Source organism: Pinus tabuliformis, chromosome 7 (assembly GCF_031772625.1).
Source record: "Pinus tabuliformis cultivar Carrire ecotype Pingquan chromosome 7, CPIR1, whole genome shotgun sequence".
In the NCBI taxonomy this organism is placed as follows: Eukaryota; Viridiplantae; Streptophyta; class Pinopsida; order Pinales; family Pinaceae; genus Pinus; species Pinus tabuliformis.
Window position 1 is genome coordinate 1,211,837,302 of NC_142293.1, and position 27,309 is coordinate 1,211,864,610.

The 27,309-nt window shown below is 41.1% G+C and overlaps 1 protein-coding gene across 1 annotated transcript; it reads right to left on the minus strand.

The window, feature by feature from the left end:
• Positions 1 to 23,903: 23,903 nt before the first annotated feature.
• On the minus strand, positions 23,904 to 27,224 carry LOC149251768 (uncharacterized). Its single transcript, XM_089453984.1, has one exon. The coding sequence runs from the start codon at positions 27,222 to 27,224 to the stop codon at positions 23,904 to 23,906; it is 3,321 nt and encodes a 1,106-aa protein (XP_089310110.1).
• Between the last annotated feature and the right edge of the window lie 85 nt (positions 27,225 to 27,309).

The window sequence follows — 27,309 nt, forward strand, 5'->3', positions numbered from 1 at the left end:
TAGGTGGTCCTACAACCTTCTCTGCATCTTGAGCCAGTCGCTCAGCTTCTGTCAAGTGCTTTCGCCCTCTGATGGTTGGCGCTACATGAGTGGTCTCTTCCACTCCATGAACTTCGTCCTATGGCCGATCCACGTCCTGAAGCTCATCCTTAGGAACTAATAGCTCCTCATCTGCATGCAAGTTTGGCTCCCTCTCAAGCGAACACTTCATGGCTTTCTCCTCCTGAAATTTTATATCCCGTCGCACAGCAGTCTTGCGACTGTCTGGAAAATACACACGATAGTTGTGGGGCGTATCAATGTACCCCATAAATATCCCAGCCTCTACGGTGGGCTCCAGCTTCTTCCTGGCATCCTTTGTCACATGCATGTAAACGTTAGAACCAAAAATCCTCAAATGAGGAATATCAGGTCTCTTACCAGAATAAGCCTCCTTGGGTGTACTCATGCCAAGTATCCTGTGAGGACAACGGTTCTATACATATACTATAGTATTGCATGCTTCCACCCACAAGTGAAGGGGTAGGCTCTGATCGTGAAACATCTCTCGTGCAGCACCCACGATTGTTTTGTTCTTCCGCTCAGCAACCTCGTTCTGCTGTGGGTTATGGGGAGCTATGAGCTCTCTTTGAATCCCTTCTGCGCTGCAGAAATCCTTGAACTTGCCAGAGATGAATTAACCACCATTGTCGCTCCTTAGGGCCTTCACCTTCTTCCCCGACTCCTTCTCGACCAGTGCTTTGAACTCACAGAACTTTGAGTATGTCTCGCTCTTCTTCTACATGAAGAAGATCCAGCACTTTTGAGAGAAATCATCAACAAAGATCACATAATACCTGTGTTTTGCTATTGAAGCTACTAAGAAAGGTCCACACACGTCTGTTTGAATTCTCTCAAGGATCGTCGTGGTGCGACTATCCTTCTCGTGAAAGGTGGCTTTCACAAATTTTCCCAAAGTACACCCCTTTCTCTGATCTGACTGTGCAAGAGTGCCTTTAGGAAGCCCAGTAGTGATTTGCTGCAGTATCTTCAAGGCTCCATGGTGAAGGTGACCCAATCTCCTGTGCCACAGCTCGCCATCATCCCGGCTCACCAATCCTTCTGCCTTGCATGCCATTGTTGCACAGCCATCTACATGCAACTGATAAAGGTTCCTGACTCGAACCCCTACCTTCCGGGTTTCTCCAGTTGTCTTACTGCGCAGGAAATCCTTTCCCTCACTAAAAACAACATCATATCCCTTGTCTTCTAACATCGCCACAGAGATAAGATTCTTCTTCAATCCTGGAACATGCATCACTTCCTTCAATACGAAGGGTTTACCAGACTCCCTCTCAAAGGAAATGGTACCGATACCAGTCGCACTGTATCTACCATCATCGCCCATCTCGATGTGCACTCCAAGATCTTTCTCCTCCAGATCAGAAAACAAATCTCAATCTCCTGTCATGTGAAAAGACGCACCACTGTCCAAGAACCATATCGATCCCATCACACTTGATACCAAGCATGCGATCAATGAAAAATCAAGCTCAAACTGCAAGGCCAAGGCCTCTCCCACTACAGATCCAGCAGCTTGCTTATTTTTCTTCTTCTGCGAACAATTTGTGGCATAGTATCCGTGCTGGTGACAGCGAAAGCACTTCACCTTGGACATGTCCTGCTTCTTTCCTTTCACACCAGAATGAGAAGCTTTCTTGTTCTTCCCCTTCTTTGCTTTGGCAACCAAAGCACAATTTTCTTTATCAGGTGCCTTTGATGAAGATCCTTCCCTGGTATTCCGCCGATCTCCTCCTGCACAAGATCTGACCAAAGTCTCTCCCATCCTGGCAATTTTTCCCGACCATTGACAGAGTCTTGATAGGAATGCCAACTCTTCGAAAGACCAAGGAGAGCCAATCTCACCAAGTCCTCATCATCGACAGTCACCCCCACACTTCCCAGCTCATCCCTGCACTGAGTGAACTTCGTGAGATACTTGGGCATACTATCTCCCTTCTTGCACTTAATGTTTCTGAGTTTATCCTTGAGCGCCAGCTTCCTCTGATCGGTCTTGCTCTGGAATAGATTTGTCAAAGCTTTCCACATCAAGTATGGAGAAGCCTTTCCGTGCAGGCTGGACACAATGTGATCCTTCACGCCCTCCAACAGAATCCTTCGACACTTTGTTGTCTTCTTTTGCCAAGCCTCAACTTGCGCAGTATCAGTAGGCTTTGGGACCTCAGCCTCTATGAAATCCTTTAGCCCATTATCATCTAACACTGCCTCCATCCTGTCTTTCCATGCAATATAATTTGAGTTGCCCTCAAGAAAATACTCCAATTGCAATCCATTGAAATACATTTCAACTTTGACACCAAGAAAACACTGCTGCAAATTCAAATTCCACCAGCTCAAAACTCAACCGCCTCTGATCTAAAAATTCGTGAGAACAAAGTATTTCTCGTACAGAGATTGACTGTATGGTCTTTTACTGGATATCTCACCTTCCAAAGGAAGGATGAATCCAGAGGCTACCTGGCCTAATTACATACTCTGCTTGAAGAAATAAAATGTAAACACTTTCTGAATAGTAGATCTAATGATCAACAGCTCTGATACCATGTAGAAATTTTGAATAATGTGACACTTATTCACAGAGATTATCCTGATTATACACTATTGCGGAATACATGCATAATACATAACCTCCTCTACGTTGATCATCAATTTAGCAGCATTTAAAAACAATGAAACATCAATCGCATGCACACATTAACACAGTATGTAACCCAAGGAAAGCATACAGCTGAAAACCCCACACTATCTGTATATTATATTGATTGAGAACATGTAACAATACATAGTACAATACTCCTCACAATTATTTAGTACTATCTCCACCTGTTACACACAAACTAGCTCAGATCTGATGCCTCAAACCTCCTCCATTGTTTGCCTGCCTCCACTGCGCAATCCTGCAAGAGAATAATGTTGAATGGCTGAAGAAAACTCGTATTTCCTTGGCTGAACCATGCAATCCTCATTGGAATTACTCAATCCCACTGATTGTGCAAGATCTCATGCACAATTATAGTCACAACTGATAGCAATCTCAACCTCTAACACCTGTCTCCACTGAACTGTCCATGCACTGAGTTAACTGATATATTCTTTAGTTGCTTTATGAGTTAATAATTAGTGAATTAATTTAACAATTAATTCACATCACTCATCACTAATGTATTCTGCAGTTAGACTAAATACAACTAGTTTAACCAAGTCAAACTGAACACAACTCCATCAACTCCACAATCAACTCCACCAAACTCAACCACATGAGTTCTAACTGAAGTCCTGCATGCAATAGCTCAACTGACCCACAAGAAAAGCGTATTTCCTTCTTACACTGCATGTGCCACATCTGTAGCTCAAACTGAAGTGCTCCAAGAGGATAAGATAATGTTTATAGTCCAAATATTATTATGAGCTAATAATATTTGACTGTTCTATTTTTAGCCTGGCAGTCTAAAAATAGAAACCGCCCATATGTCTAAAAATAGAATTCCATCTATTTTTTTACCAACATGACCAATCATCCACAAATAGCATCCTGCAACTCATAGACCATGATCCATATGTCTAAAAATAGACTTTGCGCCAAAAATAGCCTGCGAGCCCACTTAGTGAAGGCGACTTCTTTCCACTAAGCTCCATCATCTTGTTGCATTCTCAACACCTCGGATCCTCATTATAAAGCATTTCACCCGACATCAAAAGGACTTACGACCTCATGCTTTAGGGGGCAACTGTTATAGACACGTTTGGGCACTGCAACCCCAATCACATATGTCCATAAACCAAGGGCTTCTAAACCCCTAAAATTGTTGTTTCATACCCTAAAGGAACAAGGTCAACTGATTACATCATCTCCCAAAAGTTCTCCATGAAAAACTACTCAGAACTGGTCAAAACAGGACCATACAGACTGCTCCATGCATAGGGTTCGATGCATCTCACCTATTACACACAGGGGGTGTGATGCATACTGGAAAGCCCTTCTGTAAGGTGCGATGAGAAAGAGCAGACAAATGGCAGAAGCAGTGTGCTAGGTGGAAACTTAGAGAATCTTCTAGAAACTGCTCATATGACACTTGCCTTTCTGAATTCACCCATGGATGAGTAAGGGATCTAAAATCTCCAAGTGGAACCAAGAACTACCAGTGAAATGACACTAATCAAAATCCCAGAAGCTGACTCACTCTCTTGTAAACATCTATATATGGATCCCTCATCCAAAAGATCAAAAGGTTGGAATTTTGTAATCTACAAGGAAGTGTTGTTGGTTTCTCTTTGAAGACATTGTTGGGTGATCTTGCTTTGTATGAGGTGAAGAGGGCTTTCATGCTGGGAGGATGATGTTGGATCAGACAACCTGGTTGTAATCCTCTCTTCTACCACTTCTATCAATAAAGCTATTTGAGTTTTCCTCCATATGCTTGTATATCTCTGAATCTTGTTTGTGTATGCATTTATATGGTTAATGTAGATCTGATCCTACATCATTTATGGTTATAGATCTCTATTCTTTGATGGTATTTTGTTGCCTTGGCTCTACAAGTGTTCTTTGAAGCGGGACAAGTGAGGAAGGAGTGGCGAAATCTCTATCAAAGGAGAGAGGAAGCAAGCAAGGAGATTAGCTAAAGATCGAGGTTGGTGCTCTCTGCTTCTCTCTCATCTATCTCTCATAAAGGAAAACACAAGTAACTTTAATCTGTTTGTTTCTAAGATAGCTACCCGTCTTAGTGGGACTAGCAGCTCTAAATAGAAACTAGTTTTCCCGATAACACTATGAAATGACTCTTCCTTAAAACATGTAGAGGGGATTTTTTTGCCCAACACCCACCAAGGAAGCCAAAACCCAACTAGAATCAGATCCCCTTCCCCACGAGAGGAAATTTGTCGAGACAGAGAAGCTCCTAGATAGTCCCTAAAGAATAGAGTTGAGAGCCCATAGATCGAAACACAAAGACTAAAACAATGTCACAACCAAGACTTAGGGGAGGAGAGATGAAAATGGAGGAAAGAAAACATAAGATGACAAAAAAACACCAATATTCTCAATACATAACCTTAAAAGCAAGGAAGTCAATTACCAAACCAGAAACAAGAGTAGTCTAATTCAAATTTGAAACACTAGCTTTGAGAGATCAATAATTTAAATTAACTCCAATTGACTCATGGAGTGCATGCACAAGAGGCCCAACATGCTACCATAATTCTAATAATTCCAACTTCCTCCTAACTGAAACTAGAGTAGACCAATTCAAACTTAGCCCTTAGAGACAAATAATTCAGAGGGGTGACATAAGAGACATAGGGAGAAAACACCATAAATCCAACATGCAACTACCTTTCTAAGAATTTTGACTTCTGGAAGAAGATAATTTAAAATGGAAAGCTAGTAATCTACAGTCGTGCAAAAGCCATAAATGAAAGACATCATACTAGGAAGAGGATGAATGAAAACAAACTAATATGATAAATCCCACAAGGAACACTGTAGGTTTTAACCTCGTACATAAATTACCTACATATGAATTCTAAAAAACAGAAAATCAATAATGGCGAAAGCATAAAACATAAAACAGATATACATAGAGAATTTCCCTTGGATCCCAAAACTAGGATTACCGGCTTGATTTTTCATTATATTCCTTTCAATATGACAATACATATATATACATGCCGAAGCATCCATAAACCCCAATCTATTAACCCTGGATTAGAACATAAACGTAGTTCCCTTGACCGGATCTACAAAATACCATGGGCAAAAAGCCATCATGCCCAAAACCATGTACGAAAACCATGCACAAAACCATAGGTAGGTCTACCCAACTAATATAGGGTCCAAAAAAATTTCCCCGGGGCGCTGCCTTGGACCCCGTAGAGAGGGGCTACTGCGCCCCTCTAACCCCCAGCTTCACTACTGGGGCTAGTTGTGGAAATAATATAACACACATCCAACATTCTCACACTTGTTATTTTCTTTCCACAGGAGAGCTTAGTCATTAGTCCAGCCCTGCAACACCCATTGTTTCTCTACACCAAGAGAACTTCTCAGTGCTCATAGACTTTGTCAATGCATCTGCAATATTCTTCAAAGTGTCCAACTTTACCAACAACACATTTTTTTCCTCAACCATATCGCTTACAAAGTGATACTGAACATCAATGTTCTTTGTCTTTGAATGATAATCAAGGTTCTTTTCCAAGAAAATTTAACTTTGGTTGTCACAGTCTATCCTTATAGCTCGTTGTACTAACCCTATACTTGAACACAATCTCTGCAACCAAATTGTTTCCTTGCTTGCATGAGTGGTTGCCATGTATCTTGCCTATGTAGTTGAAAGTGCCACTACAGACTGTCTCTTACTCATCCATCTAATTTCACCTCTAAATAGGTTAAACACATACCCACTTTTAGATCTTCTATGATCCAAATCTCCAGCCCAGTCTACATCAACAAAGCCACAGATGTCCAAAACTCTGTCAAATCCTGGTCTTCCTTGATAGCACGGACCATAATCACTAGTGCCACGCAAATACCTGAAAACTCGCTTCATTGTTGTCCAATTCTCATTCCTTGGTTTTGACATAAACCTACTCAATGCTCCCACTGCATGTGAAATGTTTGGTCTAGTACAAACCATTGCATACATTAGGCTACCGATTGCACTTGCGTATGGAACATGGGACATGTCCTCTTCCTCTTCTTGTGTCTTGGGACACTGTTTAGTAGACAAATTTGCACCTATAGGAATAAGAACCTTCACCGGTTTACTATCCTACATATTCAACCTATACAATATTGTCTCAACATACTTCCTTTGGTTTAGCGAGAGCTTCCTCTTTTCTCGATCTCGTTTAATTTCCATGCCCAAAATATAGTTTGCAACACAAAGATCTTTCATGTCGAATTTGTAGGACAATTGGGTCTTCAATTCCTAGATAATTTCTTTGTTGTTTCTAATCAACAACATATCATCCACATACAAGACCAAATAAATAACACGTTCACCAATTAATTTAAAATACACACAATGGTATATGTTGCTTCTGGTGAAGCCAAGCCCCCGTATATATGTATCAAATTTTTGATACCACATCCTTGGTGACTGTTTTAACCCATACAAAGACTTTTTTAACCTACATACCAATTCTTTCTTACCCTTCACCACAAAGCCTTCAAGTTGCTTCATGTAGATCTCTTCTTCCAGATCCTTGTGAAGAAATTTTTTCTTCACATCCATCTGTTCTACCTCAAAATCAAAAGAAGCAGCAACAGATAAAAGTAATCTAATAAAAGCTACCTTGATAACAAGAGAAAAAATATCACCAAAATTAATTCCCGACACTTGGGAATAATCTTTTGCTACCAGTCGGGCTTTGTATTTCTCCACCTTGCCTTATGCGTTCATCTTCTTCTTAAACACCCATTTGCTCCCAATGGGTTTCCTTCCAGTCGGCACAACTCCACCAGATCCCAAGCCTAGTTTTTGTGCAAAGATGTAATTTCATCAACCATGGCCTCTTTCCAAAGTTTTCCATCCTCTGAATCTACTGCTTCCCTGATAGTTATGGGATCATCGTCAGTAATAGATAAAGAAAAATTTGAACAGAAAGTAACCGGACTATACCCTTTTGGCTACCTTCTTTCTCGAATTGATCTTCTCACGGGTGGAGTTTGTGGCTCTTTATCTTCTGATCCCTCTTCTACTATAGAGTCTTATTCCTCCTCCTTTAGTTTAAACTCTATCTTCTCATGTTCCTTTGGTAGGAATTCATGTTTAATAACATCTTTCACCTATCTAAACACCACATCGCGGTTGTGCAAAACCTTCCTTGTTTTTGGGTTCTAAATCTTATAACATTTTAAACCATCCATGTACCCAATAAAGATGCACCTTTCAGATTTACTATCCAACTTGGTTCTTTTATCCTTTAGAACATGTACATATGCTTCACATCAAAATACCCTCAGATGTGAAACAGAGGGTTTCTTACTAGTCACTACCTCTTGTGGAGTCTTATCCTCCAACACTGATGAAGGTGATCTATTGACCAGTTAACATGTAGTCTCCACCGCCTCTGCTCAAAATTCTTGTCCTAACCCGACACCATTAAGTATGCTTCTTGCCTTTTCCATCAACGTCCTGTTCATTCGTTCTACAACTCCATTTTGTTGAGGTGTGTATGGAGTAGTCTTATGTCATGTTGTACCACACTTCTTATATAACTCTTCAAATTCCTTCTTGAAAAACTCTACACCGTTATCTGTCCTCAACACCTTTATCTTCTTCTCTGTCTGGTTTTCCACAAGAGTCTTAAATTCTTTAAACCTGTCAAAGACTTCAGGAAATATATCCATTTATTCCTTGAGAAGTCATTTATAAATGATACATAGTACACAGACTTACCCAATGATGGAACCGACACAGGTCCAAACACATCACTGTGTAAAAGCTCTAATATATGTTTCGTCCTCTTAGCACCAGAGGGGAAACTCACCTAATTCAACTTCCCATATACACAATTTTCACAAAAATCAAAATACAGAGATCAATTAGACATACCTTCTACCATACCATTACCATGAAGTATTCGAAGGCCCTTCTCTCCAATATGTCCAAGCCTTTGATGCCATAGCATGGTCTTTTCTCTAGAGACCACTATATTTTCTGCTCCACTTTCATGTACCACAGAAATGTTGCACCTGTCAATAACAGTGCTACCCTTAATCTTGTACAAAATTCCAATCCGAACTCCTGCAACAATACCATTGCTCCCCGACCCATCTTGTAGGTATCTTTCTAGAACATTGTTTTTACACCTGCATCATCCAGCTTGCTTATAGAAATCATATTTCTGGCCAATGCAAGAATATGCAGAACACCCGGAAGTGTTCTAATCCATCCACCTTGCAAATTCAACTTGACTTTTCTACGACCGATCATTCTAGCCTTCCTATCATCCCCTAATAAGACATCACCACCATCATATTTATCATACTCGTAAAACCACTCACTATGGGGAGTGAAGTGAAAGGATGTACCTAAGTCAATTAACCATGCCTCATGATCTACATGTGTACTTGAAGAAGAAGCCAAGTACACATCTCTACCTTCATCTGAGCTGGTTTTTGCCTATGAAGAAGGAGCATAAATAGATCCCTTTCCTTTCTCAGGAGATTTAGATCTACAGTCCTTTTTGAAGTGCCCTTCCTTTCTGCACTTCTAGTACACCTTTACAGGTTTTCCTGGAAATTTAGATCTCACTTTAGATTTAGATCTCCCAGTCGAGGATTTATTTTTGGTTTTGCTCTGGGACGGTCCTCATACAAACAAGGCATCACCATTATGGCCCTCCATATTTTTCCATCTCATCTCCTCCGACAGTAAGGATGGGACTATTTAATCAAACTACAAGGCAGTTACATTGCTACCTATTACAACAACCAGACTATCCCACGAATCTGGTAGATAACACAACAAATTAATTCACTTATCTTCATCTGAAATTTTTATATCAACAGATAACAACTGGCTTACCACAGTATTAAAGGCATTTAGATGCTCTCTCACCGAGTCTCCATCCTTCATCCTTAGGTTATACATCTTTTTCCGTAGGAACAATTTATTCACTAGAGACTTATATTGATACAAAGTCCCTAACTTGTCCCACAAAGCCTTCGTCGAATATTCCCCTGATACATTCAACAATGATGAATCTGAGACACACAATCGTATTGTGCCCTTTCCCTTTTGATCCAACTTTGCCTAGTCTTCAACTGACATTTATGTTGGTTTATTACCCAAATCTATCACGATCCACTGCTCTTTATCCACCAACAGATCCTCCATATTAATTTTCCACAACTCAAAGCCCTAAAGATTAAATTTCTCGATCTCTATCTTTCCACAACTCTACATCTTCTTTCACCACAAGAATCGATCCCGTAGGTCTCCCACTGAACAAGGTCTACCATAGGCCCGAACAAAATTGCTCATCAGCAAAGGCGCCCCCTTGAAACCAAAACAACTCTAATACCAAATGTAGGTTTTAACCCCGTATACAAATTATCTGCATACGAATTCCAAAAAACTGAAAATAAACAATGGCGAGAGCATAAAACATAAAATAGATATACACAGATATTTTCCCCTGGATCCCAAAACCGGGACCACTAGATTGTTTTTTTATATTTCTTTCAATGTTACAATACATATATATACATGTTGAAGCATCCATAAAACCCAATCCATTAACCCTGGATTAGAACATAATTGTCGTTCCCTTGACCGGATCTACAAAATACCATGGGCTGAAAACCATCATGCCCAAGAGCATGTGTGAAAACCACACACAAAACCATAGGTAGGTCCACCGACCTAATATAGAGTCCACAAAAAATTCCCCGGGGCATTGCCTCGGACCCCACAGAGGGGTGCTACCGCCCCCCTCTAACCCCCCCGGCTTCACTATTGGGGCTAGTCGTGGAAATTATATAACGCACACCCAACAGACACTATAATCATGAACTCCCTTGTATTTCCAAATACTCCCTCTCCTACCATCTATCATGATACACAAATGTCACCTTAAGATTCTTGAGAATCAATTCACTCAACATATGCTTGATCAATTTGTTCCAAAGGTTGATGAATGGTTTCAAATTCACCACACATAGGGGAAATCCTATCTCCCGTCCACGCTCATTCATTACAACTTTAATGTTTCCTTCATCACCTCCACTATGGACCATAACCAACCCATTCATGTGTAGTTGCCTCTGAAACCAAGGGACTGCCAGACAATTATGAATCTTCATGGGGGAACGTGGATGGAAGAGATGTCGACTCCCCCAAAACAAATTTTAATAACCTTAAGTTCGCCTTGTTAGGCAAATCAATCTACAAATTGACCCTTTTCAGACATGGGTGGAGTTATGTAATGGGATCAATCTACTAAACCAATTGATTGATTTATCGTTACATCTGCCATGAACTTGTTATGCCTCAAAATGTGAAAACATTGATAATCATAAAATTAAGAGATAAGATTCCTTGTATGGATGAAAAATGAATTGAGAAGAGGATCCTTAGGACTAGTTCCATTCTAAAGATGTCGCAGTATAATTTTGGAGACCCTGACTATGAGAATCCTTTCAATTTTGCTAGCCCAAGCTAGAGAAAGCCCTTGAAAGAGACCATATGCTTTAGCTTGATTGTTGGAAGCTTGTTCCAAGCTCCAAGAAACTAGTTTATATTTTCCCTCGGAGGCTACAAATTAACATTTATCCATTTGACTCTCAAATTTAGATTGCTAAGATAGATAAATTTTAAAATTAAAATGAATATATCAAGCGAGGTACGTATGGCAGGTTAATTTTTACCTCAGAGAAACAATTAAAGGCAAAGTCACATGGAATCTCAAAGTGAAAACCAATAACTCGACAGAAACATATGTTATCTTTAAAAGTATTTCCTTAGTCATATCCCTTCACCTGAATCGCCCATTGGTGTTTGGTGACTCACAATTGATAATAAAATGTATGCATAAAGGATTTAAGGTTAAATATATAAATGTGGAAGCTATCAACAATCAAATTTGATATGAGGTTCTCCATCCAAGATGTAATGTAGAATGGTTCCATGTAAAGCTACAATATAATTAGTTGGAAACCTTGTAGGCCAACTTGGCTATAAAGATGAATAAAAAGGGAGGGTTTTCATTCAAAGGAACACTCATCCAATTCCCTAATATTGTGGATCAATAAGTGTCAACTTACAAGTGTATCAAATGGAGCCACCCATTAATTCTTTGTGTCACGCATAGTATTCATTCACCACCCTCTACTATTATGAGTGGTTATGTCAATTGTGGGGGTTTTATTACCACCTATCATTTCTCACACTTCCATTGTGGGATTTATTTGGTATTGTAGATGGATCTTGTTTGGGTAAGTTGCCTTGCAAAGCTAGAAGGTAGCTTGACAAATTGTTATGTGATGTTTCTCAAGGTTGCAAGCAACTCATGCCTAATTATTTTTGCTCCCCCTGTAGTTAAAGGTCTAGATATGGACTTTAGGGATATATGAGCCACTAGTAGCTCCCTTTGCTAGCATGAATTGGCACTTGATGAGTTACATTCTTGTTTGGATGCTATAATAGATAAACTGTCAGTGAAAAATAATCCCTTAGGCTAGGAACCAAATGTCTTCTTGGGCATTTTATTATATCTGAAGAGGATGGTTGATTCCCTGGAACAACATATCAACAAATTGGAAAGCTTGACTTCTGCACTATATTAAAATTAATATATTAATATATATTTTAACACTAATAACATCAACTTTATTATTTGGTTGAGAGGCACTCTCTAGCTCAATATGGTATAGATGTTGTAATGTAATATACTGTAAACATTTCCTAGATGCGGGTGTTTACAAAGGCTGATGTGATGGTAGAGATAAGGGCTGGCAAGCGGCATAGCCACATGGCCACTCGTAAGCTCACACACAGTGCAATAAAAATGTTTTATAGCCTTCATAAACGCAATTCAATGCGGCACTCACACCAACTTACCAACACCATCCCACCTCGGCTCTTCATTATGGAGACCTTAGGCACTCTTCGGCCCGCATCCTCGTCTGTTTATGCTCCTCTGCCTCTGAAATGTAAGTGCCCCTGGCTGTCGTGGAGCCAAGCACTCGCACAACAATAGGCAGGAGATGCCATATTCTCTGTTGTATAGAGTTCGGGAAGGGTAACCACTATTCGCAGAGCCTGTTATGTAACCTGACCCTCACTTCTGAGCCCTCTGCCTCTGATAACACCACCCAAAGTGACCATTTCTACTTCGTGCCTACTCCTCACAGTCAGTCCCTTTCTCCCTATGAAATTATGCCTCAGCTACACCAGTGAATGCGTTGCAGGAGGGGCAGCAGCAGAGGCAGAATGCTCCATTCTTCGCCCTCAACGGTCTCTTACAATAAGTTATTGTCTAGAATGGAAAACTTATTGTAACTTATCATATATATATATATATATATAATAATTACACTATGATTTATATAATTTAAATTTCACCCTAGATTTTATTAATTAATTAAAAAATAATTATAAATTTAGACATTTTTTTCGCATAATAGTAGTATTATTTTTATTCTAGTTACAATAAGTTTTGTTATCAATTACACATAATAGGCAAGTACTAAGCAACAACGTTGCATATTACCCTTGTTTGAAGTTTTAATGGTTTAATACTCCGGTTAATGTACTTTTGATTTCCCCCCTGTGGACAATTATTTGAAGTATGTCCTTTTTTCTACATAACCAATAGGTGAGTCTGTTCCAGATTTCTTGTTTGTTAGTCCTAAGATGAATATCTTGAGGACCATAATAGTGGGAAATTGGAATTCTTTTGTGGTAGCCTTTTGCTTTTCTTATTCTTTGGGGTTTTGCAGGACAATTCACTTTCTTTCTAAGATTTTCTTGAGGGCTTTCTTCACCCCGTTAGTGTCAGTCTTTGCAGCCTTCCTCCAGTGATCAAACATGCTCTTACAAAGTGATTTTAAGGTGTCAAGGTCAAATTTTATCATTTCAGTGAGTCTTCAAGCAAAATTTGGTCACTAGGTATTAGGTCTATGGTTTGTTTTCACTCCTTTCAAAGTTGTCCAAATGTCGGTCCATGTCACCATTTAGCTGAGTGTACCATCATTCAAAGGGTTGTCATCATCATGTCAAGTTCCAATGGGTCATTTTACACCTTGTTCATGATTTAGTTGTGCCTAGGTAAGGTTCATTTCCCTCTCCTAGGGTTTTGAAGGCAATTTCTCTTGGATGGTCAAATCATCAGCAAAACTTGTATCCTGATGTTCATACGACTTCCCCTATCCTTAATGTACCTTATTAAACACTTCCCATCACTAATATCCCTCAAATTCCTCATTTTCGCACAAAACCCTAGTTCCTTGCAAAGTTGTGTTGAGAAAATTGCCTAGGGTTTGCAAAATTGTAGTTTTGTTTTTGTATCCCCATTTTCATTTTTCTCTCACTACACTTCACTTATATCACTTTCCCTCTCCTCTTTCATTCACACTCACCTATCCCCTTATCCCTAAACAACTAACCCTAAATCCCTAATTCCACTATCCCAAACCCTAGTCAAATACCCCCAAACCCTAATTGTTATCCCAAAACCCTAAGTATCATTCCCTAAAGCCATTCACTCCCCAAAAATCCTATCAGCAAACCATCATGGAGCTCAAAAACATGAAAGCAATCGGCAAGCTGCTAAGAGAAGGAAAACCAAGTTGACAACACTTCAAACAAGAAATTCAAGCTGATCGTAGATCTTGGCTTGAGAGGACAAACATGCACCTAGAGGAGGACGCTGGAGAAGGCCAACAATGAGAAAAACATGTTGAGGAACATGGCATACCACTACTTGGCAAGAAACATGGTGTGCAAAACAAGAATCAGGAATTTGAAGGCCAAATTCAGAAATTCCACTTGTTTTGGAAAGTAGATAGGCAAATCTTTCAAACAAGCCCACTTGGAGCAAATTTGGTGCACGGGAAGGCCTCCAAAATCAGCTACAAAAAGGCACTACGCATAGGGAAACCAGCATGGCGCATTAGAGGAAATTTGCTCATTTTTGCCAAAAAACTTTGTTTTTCGCCTAGTTTCTTCACAGTTTGACTTTTCTCTTTCTAATAGTCAAACTCATGATGTAATTTAATGTGACTTGATTGATTTTGATGTAATTATGCTAAATTTTCACTCAAAGAGATAGATTCATCATGAAAAAGTAATTTGCAACTGAATGAATCAGTTTCCTAGGTTTTAGAGGCATGTTGTTCCACTAACTACTTTTCGGTTCTTAGTTTAGATCTTGTTGAAACAACTCCTAAACTCATGAATTCGACCCCTAAAGCCTAGCATGAGTTATTTAATGCCTATATTTAGTGGTTTTTTAGTCATTTGAGAGGGTTGGACTCTTTTGAATGCTTTGAACATTGTTGTACACTCTTTTGAGCAGTTTGGCTAAGGAATTGACTAGGGTTTGCAGCACTTTATGGGATTGTTGTGGAATCTTGATTTGGTATTGTGTATCCTTCTGTAATTGCAAGTTTATATGTGTTTTGTGTATGCCATTATCTCTCTTTATTTCATATTAACTAAACCAAACAAGGATAAAGGTAGAATACATTGAAAATTGCAGTGCTCTACCTAGGGTTTGTTTAGTTATCTATGTTTTCAGTTGTTGAAGAGGATCCCTGAGACTTCCATGCCCTCTCCAACTCCTCACCAGTCTAAAAGCTCTCCATCTCACTCAATTTGAAGTGCTAAACCATTTTCCTACCTCACCACATAGAGATCTCTGCAAAACTGTGTACATTCCCCAGACCCAAATCTGCCTTTCACAATTGAGCCAGCAAACCCATCTTAAATTCAATAAAACACCTCTGTACACATACCTAGCCTAAAATCAGTCATCTAAAGCTTTATTGGCCATCTTTTCTGAGATTGACAAGGAGAGAGCCCTCTCCCGACCTGGTAGGGCTAGCTACTAGGTTAAGCGTGGTATGATGTTACCCTAGATCCTGTCTTTCTCAGCCTAAGGTAGATTTAGGCCATAACACACCCTTTTCTTTTGTACAACAGGATCATTTATAGATAGACCATATTTGTTGCAGATAGATCTACTATCAGGTAGTGTGGACAATTTTTGTATAGATTTATTCACCTTCATATTTGTTCATAGTCCAACCAAGGCTTTTGTTATGATACTATATATTCCCCCCCAAGTATAAGATTCATAGGGGTTTTGGAATACTTTTTGAATTTTCAAGTAATCTAAAAATTTAGAAGGCAAAGTTGCAAGATACACCTGTTTCCATAAGATATTGTTGCTATCTTTTACTTCATATATTCTTTGAATCCAATCCCTATGGAAGTCTTCATACTAGGACATTTTCTTACATTTGAGATTCATTAATATCAGAGAGTGTTTATCTGATATTTCTGATTTTGCACCACACTAGTGTTCAAGGATGAATGATGTCAAAGCTCCAATCATGTTATTTTGGGGATTCCCATCTTCATTATGTACAACATCCCTTGCTTCATCTTTAACTATTTCTTCTGCCATTTTATCTACCAATGCTAGAGAGGATTATGTTTCCCACCATCTTCTGAGTGTACCAGTAAAACATTGGATTAATGTCTTAGAGGCTTCTATTTCACTTTTACCTCTCATACATATTAGCTTATATTCAGTGAACATCTGATCAATCATCTACCTTATCTGACTGGAACTTATATTGTCAATGTTCCATTCTTTATGTGCATCATTGAAAAATGTTTGAGATTCTGGAAACTTACCCTTACCACTCAAATCAGGAGCATGACATTAGGAGTATAACCTGGGTAATGGATCATAAACTGGCAGTAGATGAGAGTCAAATGAGGTTTCTGATTTTTCTAATTTTTCTTTAGGAAACAAACTGGGAAATTTATCTACTTATTACTGGATAGAATATACAGGGACAAGGATGGCTAAACAATAGTGAAGAAGGAATGTCTATTGAGAATGCAACAAGATGATGGAGCTTAGTGGAAAGGAGTCGCCTTCACTGAGTGGGCCCGCAGGCAAATTATGGCGCAAAGTGTATTTTTAGACATATGGATCATGGTCTATGAGCTGCAGAATGTTGTTTATGGATGATTGGTCATGTTGGGAAAAAATAGATGGACTTCTATTTTTTGGATCACAGCAGGAGTGATCAAAGTCTATTTTTAGACTGGCAGTCAAAAATAGAAAAGTCAAATATTATTGTCTCATAATAATATTTAGACTATAAACTTTATCTTATTCTCTTGGAGCACTTTAGTTTGAGATACAGATGTGGCACATGCAGCTGTCAGAAGGAAATACACTTTCTTTTTGGGTCAGTTGAGTTGTTGCGTGCAGGACTTCAGTTAGAACTCAAGCAGTTGAGTTTGGTGGAGTTGATTGTGGAGTTGATGGAGTTGTGTTCAATTTGACTTGGTTAAACTAGTTGTAATTAGTCTAACTGCAAATAGACTAATGATGAGTTGTTAAACTAATTATTAACTCATAAAGCAACTAATAATACATCAGTTAACTCAGTTGCATGTCAGTGCATGTACAGTTCAACAGGGACAGGTGTTAGAGGTTGAGATTGCTATCAGTTGTGACTATAGTTGTGCATGAGGATTTGCACAAGCAATGTATTGAGTATGCCAATGAGTATTGCGTTGATTTGCCCAGTAGAATAGCCTGTGCTCATGTGATTTCCAGTATGAGTGATTCTCAGGAGGTTTATGCAATAGAGGCAGGCAAAGTAGTGGAGAAGATTTGAACCTGTGACTTGTTCAGGTCTGAGCTGGTTTGTGTGTAACACGTGGAGATAGTGTTGGATACTTGAGAGGAGTATTGTACTATGTAATGTTACATGTTCTCAATCATTAATATATAGATAGTGTGGGGTTTTCAGCTGTAAGCTTTCCCTGGGTTACATACTGTGTTAATGTGTGCATGTTATTTATGTTTCATTGTTTTTTATGCTGCTAAATTGATTATCAACGTAGAGGAGCTTATGTATTGTGCATGTATTCCAAAATAATGCATGATCGGGATAATCTCTGTTGAATATGTGTTTATTATTCAAAATTTCTACATGGTATCAGAGTTTTTGATCATCAGATCTACTATTCAGGAAGTGTTTACATTCTATTTCTTCATGCAGAGTCTGTAATCGGGCCAGGTAGCCTCTGGATTCATCCTTCCCTTGGAAGGTGAGATATCTGGTAAAAGCCCATACAGTCAATCTCTGTACGAGAAATATTTTGTTCTCACGAATCTTAGATCCGAGGCGGTTGAGTTTGGAGCTGGTGGAATTCGAATTTGCAGCAGTGTTTTCTTGGTGTCAACGTTGCAATGTCTTTCAACGGATTTCGATTGGAGTATGCTCTTGAGGGAAGCTCAAACTATATTGCATGGAAGGATAGGATGGAGGTAGTATTGGATGATAACAAGCTGAAGGAGTTCATAGAGGCTGATGTCCCAAAGCCTACTGATGCTACTCAAGCTGATGCTTGGCAAAAGAAGACAGCAAAGTGTCGAAGGATTCTGTTGGAGGGCGTGAAGGATCACATTGTATCCAGCCTGCATGGAAATACTTCTCCATACTTGATGTGGAAGGCTTTAACAGATCTATTCCAAAGCAAGAGTGATCAGAGGAAGCTGGTGCTCAAAGATAAACTCAAAAACATCAAATGCGAGAAGGGTGACAGTATGCCCAAGTATCTCACGAAGTTCACTCAGTACAGAGATGAGCTAGGAAGTGTGGGGGTTACTGTTGATGATGAGGACTTGGTGAGCTTGGCTCTCCTTGGTCTTCCGAAGAGTTGGCATTCCTATCAGGACTCTGTCAATGGTCGGGAGAAATTTCCAGGATGGGAAAGAGTGTGGTCAATTCTTGTGTAGGAGGAGATCAGGCGGAATACCAAGGACGGATCTTCATCAAAGGGAACTGATGAAGAAAATTGTGCTGTGGCTGCCAAAGCAAAGAAGGGGAAGAGAAAGAAAGCTTCTCAATCTAGTGCAAAAGGCAAGAAGCAGGACATATCCAAGGTGAAGTGTTTTCACTGTCACCAGCACGGACACTATGCCACTAATTGTCCGTAGAAGAACAAGAACAAGCAAGCTGCTGGATCTGCAGTAGGGGAGGCTCTAGCCTCACAGTTTGAGCTTGATTTTTCATTGATCGCATGCTTGGTTTCAAGTGTGATGGGATCGGTGTGGTTCTTGGATAGTGGTGCGTCTTTTCACATGATGGGAGATCGAGATTTGTTTTCTGATCTGGAGGAAAAAGATCTTGGAGTGCACATCGAGATGGGCGATGATGGTAGATATAGTGCGACCAGTATCGGTACCATTTCCTTTGAGAGGGAGTCTGGAAAACCCTTCGTATTGAAGGAAGTGATGCATGTTCCGGGATTGAGGAAGAATTTTATCTCTGTGGCGATGTTATAAGACAAGGGATATGATGTTGTTTTCAACGAGGGAAAGGCTTTCCTGCGCAGCAAGACAACTGATGAAACCCGGAATATAGGGGTTCGAGTGAGGAACCTTTATCAGTTGCATGTAGATGGATGCGTAGCAATGGCATGCAAGGCAAAAGGATTGGTGAGCTGGGATGATGGCGAGCTGTGGCAAAGGAGATTGGGTCACCTTCACCATGGAACCTTGAAGATACTGCAGCAGATCACTACAGGGCTTCCTAAAGGCACTCTTGCACAGTCAGATCAGTGCAAGTGGTGTACTTTGGGAGAGTTTGCGAAAGCCACCTTTCACAAGAAGGATAGTTGCGCCACAACGATCCTTGAGAGAATTCACACACACTTGTGTGGAACTTTCTCAGTTGCTTCGACAGCAAAACACAGGTATTATGTGATTTTTGTTGATGATTTCTCTTGTAAGTGTTGGATCTTCTTCATGCAGAAGAAGAGTGAGACATATTCAAAGTTCTGTGAATTCAAAGCACTGGTCGAGAAGGAGTCGGGGAAGAAAGTGAAGGCTCTTAGGAGTGATAATGGTGGTGAATACATCTCTGACGAGTTCAAGGATTTCTGCAAGGCAGAAGGGATTCGAAGAGAGCTCATAGCTCCACATAACCCACAGCAGAACGGGGTTGTTGAGCGGAAGAACAGAACGATCGTGGGTGCTGCACGGGCGATGTTGCATGATCAGGGCCTACCCCTTCACTTGTGGGCGGAAGCATGAAAATAGCAGTTTATGTGTAGAACCGTTGTCCTCACAGGATACTTGGCATGAGTACACCCGAGGAGGCTTATTCTCGTAAGAAGCCTGATCTTTCTCATTTGAGGATTTTTGCTGCTAACGTTTACATGCATGTGACGAAGGATGCCAGGAAGAAGTTGGAGCCGACCGCAGAGGTTCGGATATTTGTGGGGTACACTGATACGCCCCACAACTATCGTGTGTATTTTCCAGATAGTGGTAAAACTGTTGTGCGACGGGATATAAAATTTCAGGAGGAGAAAGCCATGAAGTGTTTGCTTGAGAGGGAGTTACACTTGCATGCAGATGAGGAGCTATTAGTTCCTAAGGATGAGCTTCAGGATGTGGATCAGCCATAGGATGAGGTTCATGGAGTGGAAGAGACCACTCATGCAGCGCCAACCATCAGAGGGCGAAAGCGCTTGTCAGAGGCTAAGCGACTGGCTCAAGATGCAGAGAAAGTTGTAGGACCACCTATAGCCCAACGTAGGCAAAGACAGTCACCTGATCAGTACACTGGATACATGGCTCTTATGAGCAAGTGTGTTGTGACTAAGCCATACTCTTTCGAGGAAGTTATGGAGGATCCCGCATGGGTAGATGCCATGGTGGAAGAGTATGATTCGATTGTCAGAAACAGTGCATGGGAGATTGTTCCTAGACCGGAAGGGAAATCAGTGGTGGGTTCGAGATGGATCTACAAAGTTAAGCAGGCAGCTGATGGGAGTGTGGAGAAGTACAAGGCAAGATTTGTTGCCCGAGGATTTTCACAGATAGAGGGGATAGATTATGAGGAGACCTTTGCACATGTCGCAAGGTATTCTTCCATACGGACGATTCTTGCTCTCTCAGTGCAGATGGGGTGGCACATTCATCAGATGGATGTGAAGACTGTGTTCCTCAACAAAGTCATTGAGGAGGAGGTGTACATTGAGTAGCCCGAAGGTTTTGAGATCTTCAGTAGCGAGTCGCATGTGTGCAGGCTCAAGAGAGCGCTGTATGGGTTGAAACAAGCACCACGTGCTTGGTACACACGGATAGACAGCTATTTCATCAGACTTGGATTCTCCAAGAGCGAGGCGGATCCTAACCTATACCAGATTGTGGTGGAGGGTAAGTTGCTTATCATTATACTTTGTGTAGATTATTTGATTCTAACAGGTGATGAGTTGTTGATACTCTCATGCAAGGATGATCTTGCTAAGGAGTTTGAGATGAAGGACTTAGGCCTCCTTCATTATTTCCTGGGATTGGAAATTTGGCAGCGCAGTGGTGGACTGTTTGTTTCTCAGGGTAAGTATGCTCGGGAGATACTGGAGAAGTTCAACATCCATGGCTACAAGCCTGTTGATACTCCTCTTCCTGGAGGTTGGAGGAAGGAGGACGCCACTTCAACAGAAGAAGTGGATGCCATTGTTTATCGACATTTGGTGGGGTCGCTTATGTATCTGGTCAATACACGACCCGATATATGCTATGTTGTTAACCAGCTTTCACAAGCTATGGTTAAGCCTACCAAGCTCTTCTGGAAGGCGGGAAAGCATGTATTGCATTATTTGAGAGGCACATCGGGATATGGATTATGGTACAGACAGGAGGATGAGGTGAAGCTATGTGGCTTCACGGATGCAGATTGGGCAGGGAGCCCAACGGACAGAAATAGCACATCAGGAGGGGTCTTCAGTATCGGGTCGACAGCAGTTTCTTGGTACAGCAAGAAGCAGAGATCCGTGGCACTCAGTTCAGCAGAGGCCGAGTATATCACAGCAAGTTTGGCTGCATGCGAGGCTATATGGATGAGGAAGATCCTGGTCAGTTTGTTCAGTTCTCACTTGGAGCCTACTGTGATTTACTGTGATAACCAAAGTTGCATTAAACTCTCGACTAATCCTGTATTTCATGATAGATCTAAGCATATTGACATCAGATACCATCATATCAGAGATTGTGTGCAGCGGAGAATCATGTTACTTTCATACATTCCAATGGAGGATCAAGATGCTGATATCTTGACGAACGCGCTCACCAGGATCAAATTCGAATACCACCGAGGCAGGATATGGGTTGCTGATAATCCATATCTTGTTGAGAGGGAGTGTTGAGAATGCAACAAGATGATGGAGCTTAGTGGAAAGGAGTCGCCTTCACTAAGTGGGCCCGCAGGCAAATTATGGCGCAAAGTCTATTTTTAGACATATGGATCATGGTCTATGAGCTGCAGAATGTTGTTTATGGATGATTGGTCATGTTGGGAAAAAATAGATGGACTTCTATTTTTGGGATCACAGCAGGAGTGACAAAGTCTATTTTTAGACTAGCAGCCAAAAATAGAAAAGTCAAATATTATTGTCTCATAATAATATTTAGACTATAAACTTTATCTTATTCTCTTGGAGCACTTCAGTTTGAGCTACAGATGTGGCACATGCAGCTGTCAGAAGGAAATACACTTTCTTTGTGGGTTAGTTGAGTTGTTGCATGCAAGACTTCAGTTAGAACTCAAGCAGTTGAGTTTGGTGGAGTTGATTGTGGAGTTGATGGAGTTGTGTTCAGTTTGACTTGGTTAAACTAGTTGCAATTAGTCTAACTGCAAATAGACCAATGATGAGTTGTTAAACTAATTATTACTTTTTTTAACACGGTCGGATACTTTTCTATTATAAAAAACTGCTAATAGCAAGAGCTGATACAAAGAGTGAGGGAGGAAGAAGAAGAGAAGTCCAAAATGGGTGCGCAGACCCTAACTTCTTGAGAGTAAGCTTGAAAAGGATTGTTTGAAATAAGAAACGGCTGTATTGCCTTACAAAAAGACCTGCGAGTAAGCAAAATTTACATGACATTTGAATGATTACCAAAACTGGTTGACAGAGTCTTCGATCTGAGGTTCCCTCTTGATGCTTGCTTTGGTAGAAGCCTCAGCTTGCATGCTCTGCGTGATATTTTTGATGTGGGATATGGCCTCTTCCATGTGATGACATTTTTCTTTTAGGCTCTCGATCTCGGCTCTTTGCTTTTCCAGTTTCTTTCTCTTTGAACGACTATCAGCCAGAAAATCTTCTTTTAGATCGTTGAAATGTTTGATAAACCTAGCAATCATGAAGCAGTGTTGTTTGCAGAGCGTGCAGGTGTTATTGCCAAGCACCCGGTCCAGCGGATTCTCAGGTTGGTCATTGCCTTCCTGGTTCTCATTCTGCCTTCTGTTTTCTGAAGTCTCCGCCATGGCTAGGAAGCTGGAAGAGAAGAGGACAGCCGGGGAGAAGGAGAGAGTCAGCGACAAATAAACCTGAAGATTACAAAAGTTATACCTGAGTCCTTTGGAGGGGGAGCGCGCTTCAATGATGCTCAGAGGACTGCCTCGCTTGTTGCAGAGATTTTGGGTCCGAGTATGTGAAGAGAGAGGAGATCTTACAGAGAAAAAGAGCTGGAGCCAGCCACTGTTGCTGCCAAACTCCTGAGGCTGGGGGCCAGAAGCTGGATCTTTCCTTTGATGCTGAAGTGGAGGGATGAATCTGAGATGGATGAGGAGGGGAAAGATTTGAAGCTTGGGGGAACACGGCTGCTGACTGTTTCTATGGCAGTGGGATTCCGGGGGCGGGGGGCCGAATACTAAACCTCTGCGATGCTTCCGAGAGGGCGAGAGAGTTCTGGAATGAGCGAGGGGGGAGGAGAGTTTATAGAGCATCCGGGTGGGCTGAGCGAGCAGGAGGTACGGGATGGAGTCATGGATTTGAACGGGCTCGAAATCATTCCTGAGATCCTTGTTGCAGTCAATAAGGATTGCGAAGGGACATATACCCGAATTCACAGAGATGGAATCACGAGGTACATGATGAGATCGGATCTCTAGAGCGAGCCAGAGTGCATACTGAGATGGAGATGAATCACTGTTCTCGAGGGGGCGGATTGAGATCAGATTTTCCAGAGCGATGCAGAGAAAGTCTAGATATGCGTGATCACTGAAGTGACTAAGGTTCAGGAGAGTACCATTGATGCTGTTCAAATAATTTTTCGAACAGCTTAGACTGCTAAGGAATTGCTTTAACATAGATGCGCTCATTTTCTCTTATTTGTCCACTCTGTCTGCTGACGGCCTTAGAGGCTAAGGAATCCGCTTCAGTGTTGTTGTCCCTTAAAATATGCTTGAGCGTCGCATCTCCCATATTACTTAGATTGTCCTGTATCCTGAGTTTTATATTGTTGAGGGCTGCTTTATTAAAATCTGTTCCTGAGACCAAGGCTGCTATGATGATGGCTAAGTCCCCCAAAATAATTGCATTACTGATTCCCAGCCTATTCAGAATGGAGGTGCCAAGAAGGAGACTGTACGCTTTAGCCACGTTGTTAGAAGCTTTCCCCAGACCCCATTCGTAACTTACGATAGTTTTTCCACAATGATTTTTTATGATGCCCCCCGCTCCAACCTTCCCTGGGTTATTCTTGGAAGCACCATCGAAATGCAGAGTAGGACGCTTCTGATCTACTATCCACTGATTAACCTCTTCCTTGGATCCTCTGAGTTTCCAGTGCATCCTTTTCTTATGTGCTTTTGTTTGGAAATGTAAGTTGTTGGTGTAACTGAAGCTGAATTTGTTGTACCAGTCCCTCTCTTCTTGGTGCCAGCTTGACTGATCTGGGAGGGCGATGAGGTTTGAGCTTATTGTTTCAGAGATGATGGCTGTTGTTTTAGCTAGGATACTGGCCATGATAGGCTTTTTGTTGTTGAAGACGTAGTTGTTCCTAGCTAGCCAAATTTGCCAACATAGAGTGGCTGGAATGCATTTCCACAATCTGTTGATATTATGTTTGCCTTTCTTGGGGAAGGGATAACATTTCCCCCAATTTTTCTGAAGAGAGGAGATCTGGTCGAAGCTTTCACTGATTTCCATGGGGTTTGTCACTTGTTTCCAGCAGCTTTGAGCGAAGGGGCAGAGAAGGAAAATATGCTGAATGGTTTCCTCCTCGGCTCGACAGAAGCAACATATTGATGGTCCCAAAATACCTCTTTTTCTTAGGTTCTCAGCAGTGAGAGTCTTACCTTTGAGAAGTGTCCAATTGAAATGTTTGATCTTTGGGAGGCACTCAGAATTCCAGACAGTTGTGTAAAGGTTCCAGTTCGCTGTTTGAGTGGTGGCCTGTAAAGCTTTGTACCCCTCTTTTACCGTGAATTTACCTCCACTGGGGTCCCAAATATACCTGTCTGCAACCCCTATATTAGTAGGCGCAGAACCAGATAGAGAGGACTTGAGATTGGACCAGAGATCTCTGAGGTCGTTGGGAAGTTGAAGATCCTTCCAGTCTTGCCAATTATTATGATTCCATGTTGATATATCGAACAAGGTGGTTAAATTTCTTTCATCCATCCAGATCTGCAAAGGTCTGAGGGCTTGGAGTAGATTTCTCGGCTTAGAGCCCATAATTCTGTCTAACCAAATATTAATATCCTTACCATTTCCAGGGAGTTTGGATGTGTTTTCTCTGAATTGGGGAAGCACTTTTTTAATGAGTTTCCACATCGGAGTGCAGGGTCTTTCAGCTATTGGTTCAGAAAGAAGATTAGAGTTTGGGCCACTGAGATATTTCCTTTTTATGACCTCCACCCACCACGATCCTTTACCATTTAAGATTCTCCAGATCAATTTAAATCCCAGGGCCCGATTGGAGAGGCTCGGAATTTTGATGGATAGCCCTCCCTTTTCATATGGTAAAGTTACCTGGTCCCACTTGACAAGACTAAATTTCTTGGTCTCCTGTTTTCCTCCCTGCCAGAGAAAACTTCGCAAGATGAGTTCCATGTGTTTATGGATGCTAGCCGGGGCCATAGTGACCGCATATTGATAAATTGGGAGAGCAGAGAGGATGGCCTTAATAAGAATCGATCTGCCAGCCAAGTTCAGCCAAGACACTCCCCAACTCTGAAGGAGGCCTCTCATCTTTTCTATGTGTTTGACCCATATCTCTGCCTTGACTGATTCTTTAGCTAGAGGCAGACCTAAATAAGAGAAGAAACTCCAGTTCCTTTGCACTGGAATGTCCAGAATCAAGGATATTCTTTGCCATATTTGAAGAGGGACATTCCAGGTATAGATCTTGCATTTTCTGTTGTTCAGCTTCCCTCCTAAAACTGCTAAAAAGGCATCCAACACTTTCTTGAATCTTTTTGCCATTAAGCTGGAAGCTCCCCCAATGAGAAGGGTGTCGTCCGCAAAGAGCGAATGGTTGATCTCTTTGGTCCCTCTTTCTATGCGAATTCCAGTGATCTCTTTTTGCCTGCGGAGGTTTTCTAGATGGATGCTCAGTGTCTCAGCCATGATGATGTAAAGGAAGGGGGAGAGAGGGCAGCCTTGTCTCAATCCTCTAGAGCTTCTAAAATAATTGTTGGGGCGACCATTGATTAAGGGAGCGGTCCAAGGGTTGGAGATGCACCCATTGATAATGCTTATGAAGTTTTTTGAGATCCCGAATTTTTTGAGAATTGCTGTTAAAAAAGGGTGGTCAACTCTATCAAAAGCATTTGCCATGTCGAGTTTGATTATCATTCCTCTTTCTCCTCTGTTGAGGCTGTTGTGGATAGCTTCTTGGATCAAGATGACGTTGTCAGTGATTTGCCTGCTCGGAACAAAGCCTCCCTGGTTCTCTGAAATTAAGTGAGGAAGAAGTTTTTTGAGCCTATTGGCTAGAATTTTGGTTACAATCTTATAAGATACATTACATAGGGATATGGGGCGAAACCTATCAAAAGAGAGAGGATTTGCTTCCTTAGGGATAAGAGCTATGTGAGAAGACTTGGTATTTTCTCCCATCTTGTGATTTTTGAATACATTCTTTACCATCCGCACAAAGTCTTTTTTGATTGTTTCCCAATGATTTCGGTAGAAGGCTACCGTGAACCCATCCGGACCCGGGGCCTTGTCCTGCTGCATGCTGAAGGTTGCTGCTCGGATTTCCTCTTCTGTGATGTCCTGATCCAACTCTTTATTTTGAGAGTCAGATATTTTGCTCTCTACTGCACTAAGAAAGTCAGAGCTGTCCGTTTGCTGAGGAGCAGTAGAAAGAAGAGATTTGAAATGGTTGTATGCTGCTTCTTTAATTTCTTCTTGGTCACGAATCTCTTTTCCCTCAACCTCTATTTTGTCTATCTGATTTCCAGCTCGCCTGAGCTTTATATTGTTGTGGAAAAAGGAAGTATTTTTATCTCCGGCTTTCAGCCAAAGACAACGGGACTTCTGTCTTTGATCCTCTTCCTCTGCTCTATTTTGTCGAAAGAGTTCCCTGTACATTTCTTTTTCATAGTCTAAATCTTCACTTGTATATTGTATGTTTTCTTTAGCCTTATTCCACTGCTCCATTTTCATGAGAAGATCTGATTTTTTTTTATTCTCCAGAACCGCTGCTTCCTTTGCCCACTATTTAATAACTGCTCTTAAGGATTTT

Coding starts and splice junctions, on each gene's coding strand:
- LOC149251768 (XM_089453984.1), bottom strand. CDS start 27,224: ATGGAGCAGTGGAATAAGGCTAAAGAAAACATACAATATACAAGTGAA.